Raw genomic sequence first — 8,421 nt, forward strand, 5'->3', positions numbered from 1 at the left:
ACCCAAAATGTTGACCAAAGTCAACTTTAATCATATTAATATCAAAATTTATCAATTTTTTTACACAGAATTCATATTTAAGTTTTCCGGCTACGTACCCGGACTGCGCACGCAAATCGAGGCAAGTAAAAATGAGGTTTTCGAGGCCTCGAAAGCACGGAATGAAAGAGAAAACAAGTGATGACCCTTTGGGTCGTCACAATTTACGGGTAACAAGTATACTATTATAGTATATTGTATATTATTACAGCATACTATTACAGTATATTGCATATTATTACAGTATACTACAATAATATATTGTATACTATAATAGTATACTGTTGCAGTATAACTATATACTCCTATAGTATATTGTATATTGTAGCAGTATACTGTTAGGTAACTGTGTTCTTCTATATTACAATATACTGTTGTAGTATATTATATACTATAACAGTATACTATTGTAGTATAGCTATATACTTCTACAACATATTTTATACCATAGTAGTATACTGTTGGATAACTGTGTTTTTTTTTTCGATTTTCAGCTAAAATTTCTATCTCGATCACTTCAAGTCAGCTCCAACTGTGATCAAATTTCAGTATGAATTTCCAAAAGGCACTATAAGCAATATTTAATAGCAACAGAATCATGATTACATTTTTTCGGGAAATGACTCGAACTAGAATAATTAGCCACGAGTAAATATAAAATTTATAGGGAAGGAGAGAGCATTTTGTGGCGATGAAAGGTATTAATAGGCGATGATTTCATTCAGCAAGAGAAAATTAAACTACATGCGTGTATTGAGTTAATTGAATCATAATTTATAGATATTGAGCAAATATATTTTTTTGTATACACAAAATCATCACATAACTAAAAAAAAACCGTTACTCCTGTTCCCATTAATTATCAATATTTTACTTTGTGAATATTATAAAAATATAGCCTATCAGATAAATAATTTTGCTTATGAAAATAGAAGCAAGAACAAAGAGAGAAAATCGATGAAGAGAGCAATAAAATATTTCTTACTTTGGATTGAAGGAAGAAAGGTCCCGTATAGGTTAGGTATAGATTCGTTGCCCCTGAAGCCTTTAAAGACTTTCTTAATGGATGAACAGATAATAATTTTATATGAAGTAGGTATGTATAGTAATTATTATCCAAATAGGTATAACCGGGTAATTAGTTTTAATTTAATAGGTAGACTCCATAAATTCCTCTAAAGAAAAAGCCTCATTGTTGACTTGAAGGACTTAATATATACAAATAAAAAGCCTTATACGACAATGCAACAGTGAACTGGAATCCACATTAAACAGGGAGTGTATCAGGCTATCAGCCATAGGCTATTAGTAGTAATTTCACGGTACTATTTTTTCTTAAAATTAAACTTGTCATGTCATTAAATCTCAGGGAAAAATATAATATTCGGTAAAGATAACCGTTGAATTAAGCTAATCAGGTAAAGTTTGATGATAGCTAATTACACAAAGTCGAGTGACCATATGATCGATCAACTCGCAAAAACGTGGAGGTAAAACTACTTATTTTATTACTCCTCATAATAAGAGCAAGAAAACCAGTCTTTCTTATAATGTAAATAGAAATCAACTTTTTTTTCTCTTTCTTTCGAACTATATCTACTTTAAGAAACAACTCTTTACTGCTCTTTCTAATTTCTTCTGAAACTTCCAAATAAAAATAAAATTTCATAAAGTTTCCATCTTCTTTTTAAGCAGAAAGAAAAATCCGTCTAAAATCATCATTCTAGGTCTACCAAGCTAGTTAAACTGAACTTTTAATAATAGCATTTGCAAAAGTTAATTAAATGTTAATCAATCTAAGTAATATTCACTAACCAAAAACTCACACCCTATGCTATACAATGACATAACTACGTGTACGCTCCAATATAGATAGCTATCGCTGTCTCTTGTCAACTTCCTGTTTTGACATATGTAGCTTCATTTCAATCTTTATCTAATTGTAATCATTTGGTGATATTGCATTTTGCAAATAATCATCTCATTTGACTTCTGAATAATTAGAGCACTACGTTTAATAATTGAAGCCACAAGAACCAAACTCTTATTCACACCTACAACAAGAACAACTATTGCAATCCAGTGTAATCCCATAACTGGGGTCTGAGGAGAGTAGAGTGTACGCAAACCTTACTCCTACCTTCAAGAAGGCAGAGAGGTTGTTTCCGATAGACACTCGGCTCAGTAAAGAAAAAGGAAGGGCAAGAACAAGCACACTAAACTCTTATACCAGAAGATTCCACTCTCCGTTTACTTTGGTTTGCCATCCAGTATTCACTTATGGGGTCCGCTAGTCCGGACTTATGCGGAGAAATCTCGATTTGGAGGTAAAATGCTTCCAATCAAAGGCAATATAACTCTACTCTTAGGCTTCGAACTCGAAACATCTATTTCGGAATGAAAAAATATTTATCGCCCCACTACAACTTTTGATGGTCTATCTCCTTTCTTGATTTTTTTTATCAGCATTCCATCTCATGAATATGAATTTTAAAATTCTTGTAAGGTACACATGTCTAATGTCTATCAACTCCTTATTCACATTTCTCTTCTTTTGGTGTGTTGTATTATTGTCCACCTTGAATGTATAATGTATTCATTCTATAGGTACTCCACTATGGTAGTGGAATGATACGTGGGTCGGCACACTCTCATCATAGTATGGCTATCACATGAGGAGTCCAAAAAGCCTTCTTCAATTGNTTCTTAATTTTTCTTTTTCCTTTTTTTCAATTTCATTTAACTTCTTTTTTTTTATATTCTTTTTCGCTTCATAATCTAATTTCATTTACTGTTTTTACTATTTTTTACTATTCTTTTTAAATATGGGGGAGTACAGTCCGGATATAAAGTCAACAATTTAAGTAAGAAACAGGGCAATAACAATAATTAATGAGAGCAGAAAAAAATCAATAGTTGCACGGCATCAACCTTCGTGCTTTTACTCTCATTCTCACCAAAAGCAATCAAATAAAGTGCACGGCATCACCCTTCGTGCTTTCCCTCACATAACTCTCATATCATGGCACGGAATGATCCTTCGTGCAATTATAATCAAATCAGAGCACGGAATGTCCCTTCGTGCATAAATAAACTTTCAAACTTGGAACTTATAGTCCGAAACACGTCAAACGACGTCCGATTTCAACCAAATTTTACAGAAAGCGCTTAAATCACATATAAGACTTGTACCGGGCGCCGGAACCATTTTCCTTAATTAATTTCAGAAAATAATTTCATAGAAAAATTCATTCCTCGGGCTTGGGACTTCGGAATTCGATTCCGGGCATACGCCCGAGTCCCATATTTTTCTACGGACCCTCCGGGACCGCCAAATCACGGGTCGGGGTCCGTTTACCCAAAATGTTGACCAAAGTCAACTTTAATCATATTAATATCAAAATTTATCAATTTTTTTACACAGAATTCATATTTAAGTTTTCCGGCTACGTACCCGGACTGCGCACGCAAATCGAGGCAAGTAAAAATGAGGTTTTCGAGGCCTCGAAAGCACGGAATGAAAGAGAAAACAAGTGATGACCCTTTGGGTCGTCACAATTTACGGGTAACAAGTATACTATTATAGTATATTGTATATTATTACAGCATACTATTACAGTATATTGCATATTATTACAGTATACTACAATAATATATTGTATACTATAATAGTATACTGTTGCAGTATAACTATATACTCCTATAGTATATTGTATATTGTAGCAGTATACTGTTAGGTAACTGTGTTCTTCTATATTACAATATACTGTTGTAGTATATTATATACTATAACAGTATACTATTGTAGTATAGCTATATACTTCTACAACATATTTTATACCATAGTAGTATACTGTTGGATAACTGTGTTTTTTTTTTCGATTTTCAGCTAAAATTTCTATCTCGATCACTTCAAGTCAGCTCCAACTGTGATCAAATTTCAGTATGAATTTCCAAAAGGCACTATAAGCAATATTTAATAGCAACAGAATCATGATTACATTTTTTCGGGAAATGACTCGAACTAGAATAATTAGCCACGAGTAAATATAAAATTTATAGGGAAGGAGAGAGCATTTTGTGGCGATGAAAGGTATTAATAGGCGATGATTTCATTCAGCAAGAGAAAATTAAACTACATGCGTGTATTGAGTTAATTGAATCATAATTTATAGATATTGAGCAAATATATTTTTTTGTATACACAAAATCATCACATAACTAAAAAAAAACCGTTACTCCTGTTCCCATTAATTATCAATATTTTACTTTGTGAATATTATAAAAATATAGCCTATCAGATAAATAATTTTGCTTATGAAAATAGAAGCAAGAACAAAGAGAGAAAATCGATGAAGAGAGCAATAAAATATTTCTTACTTTGGATTGAAGGAAGAAAGGTCCCGTATAGGTTAGGTATAGATTCGTTGCCCCTGAAGCCTTTAAAGACTTTCTTAATGGATGAACAGATAATAATTTTATATGAAGTAGGTATGTATAGTAATTATTATCCAAATAGGTATAACCGGGTAATTAGTTTTAATTTAATAGGTAGACTCCATAAATTCCTCTAAAGAAAAAGCCTCATTGTTGACTTGAAGGACTTAATATATACAAATAAAAAGCCTTATACGACAATGCAACAGTGAACTGGAATCCACATTAAACAGGGAGTGTATCAGGCTATCAGCCATAGGCTATTAGTAGTAATTTCACGGTACTATTTTTTCTTAAAATTAAACTTGTCATGTCATTAAATCTCAGGGAAAAATATAATATTCGGTAAAGATAACCGTTGAATTAAGCTAATCAGGTAAAGTTTGATGATAGCTAATTACACAAAGTCGAGTGACCATATGATCGATCAACTCGCAAAAACGTGGAGGTAAAACTACTTATTTTATTACTCCTCATAATAAGAGCAAGAAAACCAGTCTTTCTTATAATGTAAATAGAAATCAACTTTTTTTTCTCTTTCTTTCGAACTATATCTACTTTAAGAAACAACTCTTTACTGCTCTTTCTAATTTCTTCTGAAACTTCCAAATAAAAATAAAATTTCATAAAGTTTCCATCTTCTTTTTAAGCAGAAAGAAAAATCCGTCTAAAATCATCATTCTAGGTCTACCAAGCTAGTTAAACTGAACTTTTAATAATAGCATTTGCAAAAGTTAATTAAATGTTAATCAATCTAAGTAATATTCACTAACCAAAAACTCACACCCTATGCTATACAATGACATAACTACGTGTACGCTCCAATATAGATAGCTATCGCTGTCTCTTGTCAACTTCCTGTTTTGACATATGTAGCTTCATTTCAATCTTTATCTAATTGTAATCATTTGGTGATATTGCATTTTGCAAATAATCATCTCATTTGACTTCTGAATAATTAGAGCACTACGTTTAATAATTGAAGCCACAAGAACCAAACTCTTATTCACACCTACAACAAGAACAACTATTGCAATCCAGTGTAATCCCATAACTGGGGTCTGAGGAGAGTAGAGTGTACGCAAACCTTACTCCTACCTTCAAGAAGGCAGAGAGGTTGTTTCCGATAGACACTCGGCTCAGTAAAGAAAAAGGAAGGGCAAGAACAAGCACACTAAACTCTTATACCAGAAGATTCCACTCTCCGTTTACTTTGGTTTGCCATCCAGTATTCACTTATGGGGTCCGCTAGTCCGGACTTATGCGGAGAAATCTCGATTTGGAGGTAAAATGCTTCCAATCAAAGGCAATATAACTCTACTCTTAGGCTTCGAACTCGAAACATCTATTTCGGAATGAAAAAATATTTATCGCCCCACTACAACTTTTGATGGTCTATCTCCTTTCTTGATTTTTTTTATCAGCATTCCATCTCATGAATATGAATTTTAAAATTCTTGTAAGGTACACATGTCTAATGTCTATCAACTCCTTATTCACATTTCTCTTCTTTTGGTGTGTTGTATTATTGTCCACCTTGAATGTATAATGTATTCATTCTATAGGTACTCCACTATGGTAGTGGAATGATACGTGGGTCGGCACACTCTCATCATAGTATGGCTATCACATGAGGAGTCCAAAAAGCCTTCTTCAATTGCATGCCTTTAAATCTCATCCACAAACTTTAGTCCGGCCCATTATGTTAATAATGCTAAATGTCCCCCACTGCCTATAATTGTTAATGTTTACCAAACCATAACCTAAGTTTCTAAAACTATAAATACCGTTACAATTATCATGTTTCACCACAACAAGATAAAATCAAGCATTACTAGCTAAATAGAGGAATACTTGTTGACAAACGTTTGCTTTTATAATTTTGGTACTTTTACTATTTTAAATATGGCTAGGGTGAAGGCATTGGGCTTTCTTGCTTTGCTTGTTTTGTCAACTCTTATTATGGACTCTGAAGGTCGGGTGGCACGAAAGGATTTGGGCCTAGACTTGGGTGGTGGTATAGGAGTGGGCGTTGGTGCTGGTGTAGGCTTGGGCTTAGGAGGTGGAAGTGGTTCAGGAGCCGGTGCGGGAGCAGGTTCTGGCTCTGGCTCTGGCTCAAGATCGAGTTCTAGTTCAAGCTCAAGCTCAGGTTCAACTTCCTCGGGCAATGGCGGTGCAGGTTCAGAGGCAAGCTCGTACGCTGGATCAAGAGCTGGTTCTGGTTCTGGTTCCGGCAATCGAGGTGGATCAAGTGGTGCAGGTTCAGAGGCAGGCTCATACGCTGGATCAAGAGCTGGTTCTGATTCCGGTAATTAAGGTGGATTATTTGTGCTCGTGGACTCGGAGGTGACTATGGTAATTAAATATTCCATTAGAAAAAAGGGAGATTACTACTTTTGTAATGAATAAGAATAAAGAATATTGTACCAGTTTGTGCCGTTGTCACTTGTGTATTAGATTAAATGGAGTAATTGAAGTATGGTTTGTGTTTTATGTTCTCTCTTTCGCTACAAGAAATTATTTTACGTGCACATTAGGTTATGTTAATCTACACCCACGTTTTATTTATTTTTGAGACATTAATTTTAACCAAACTTGTTAGTCCAAAAGCCAGCTAAATTTACCTTTTCAACTAGATGACAGATTTTAGCCGTATTAGTCATAAGTATAGTCCGTGCAAGTAGTACTATTTATATAAGTGACTCAGTGGATATCTTACTGTAATCACAGCTCATATATATATGGCAGATCAATGTTAAAGTCAAGCCTATAGACCGTAGACAGCTAAGTTGCTTGGACAAGGGTACGGGTGTCCGATACGGGTACGGATCTAGAGATCGGATCCTTCGAGATGTAAATTCTAAGATTCGGGACTAAAGATCCTTGTACAGATACGGGTGCGGGGATCCGGCTAAAAATAATTCAAAAAAATAAACTATAGAAATATCACTAAATTGAAATTTTGTGGAATACTTACGTATAACTTGTAAAGTGTGGGTTTTTTTTTTTNATACGTATTTTTTGATAGTATTCATCCATCTGAAGCAACATACAATAAGCTTACTGAGTACTTAGTCAAGGACTTTCTCTCACAACTCTCAACCATTCGCAGTCCTTGATGTTTACAAACAGATCGTAAAATTGTATGCTGTTAGAACTATCATATTTTCACCAATATTGTAAAGAGAGAGAGAGAGAGTAGAGGGAGAGTAGGGGGGAGGGGAGGGGGGTAGCATTGAATTACCAAAAATTGGTGGTTTTTATAAAAGCTAGTCTTCTTTAACCAATTTAGAACTAAAAGTAAGTTGAAACATAAAAAATTTTGTGCTGAATCAATTTAGTTACAATTGTAGCAACGCTCAGCTTATTTTATGTAAATAACTTTAAAAACTTTTCAATCATTTTGACAGAGAAAACGTACATCAACTCTTTATATCATATTTAGTACTCTATCCAATTATGTAAGCGTTCATTTGTAAAGTACATATGATGTTTATTAGCTACTTTCAATTAATTAGCCAAAACGGGCTCAAAGTTGATATTTCAACACGAAAATTAATACTTAAAGAAAAGGGGGTTTGACACAGTTACCCACAAAAATAAAACTATTTATCCTTGTCTACGCATTTGTTTTTCTATCCATAAATTAATTCCATTTCCTACCCATAATAGTTTTGGTGGGGAATTTTTTCTTTATTCTCCAATTCTTTTTAATTTCTGTGCTTCTTTTCTTTTTTTTTTCTTTTCTCCTTTTCTTTTTTCTTCTTAATTTTTTCTTTTTTCCTTTTTTTCAATTTCATTTAACTTCTTTTTTTTTATATTCTTTTTCGCTTCATAATCTAATTTCATTTACTGTTTTTACTATTTTTTACTATTCTTTTTAAATATGGGGGAGTACAGTCCGGATATAAAGTCAACAATTTAAGTAAGAAACAGGGCAATAAC

At 33.4% G+C, this 8,421-nt stretch overlaps 1 protein-coding gene across 1 annotated transcript; it reads left to right on the forward strand.

Annotated features, from left to right (window-relative positions):
• The first annotated feature begins 6,268 nt into the window (after window positions 1-6,268).
• LOC109222064 (spore wall protein 1-like) lies at window positions 6,269-6,974 on the forward strand. Its single transcript, XM_019386473.1, has one exon. The coding sequence runs from the start codon at window positions 6,382-6,384 to the stop codon at window positions 6,790-6,792; it is 411 nt and encodes a 136-aa protein (XP_019242018.1). The 5' UTR covers window positions 6,269-6,381; the 3' UTR covers window positions 6,793-6,974.
• Window positions 6,975-8,421: the final 1,447 nt, after the last annotated feature.

The sequence above is a fragment of the Nicotiana attenuata genome, unplaced genomic scaffold (assembly GCF_001879085.1).
Source record: "Nicotiana attenuata strain UT unplaced genomic scaffold, NIATTr2, whole genome shotgun sequence".
Taxonomy (NCBI): Eukaryota; Viridiplantae; Streptophyta; class Magnoliopsida; order Solanales; family Solanaceae; genus Nicotiana; species Nicotiana attenuata.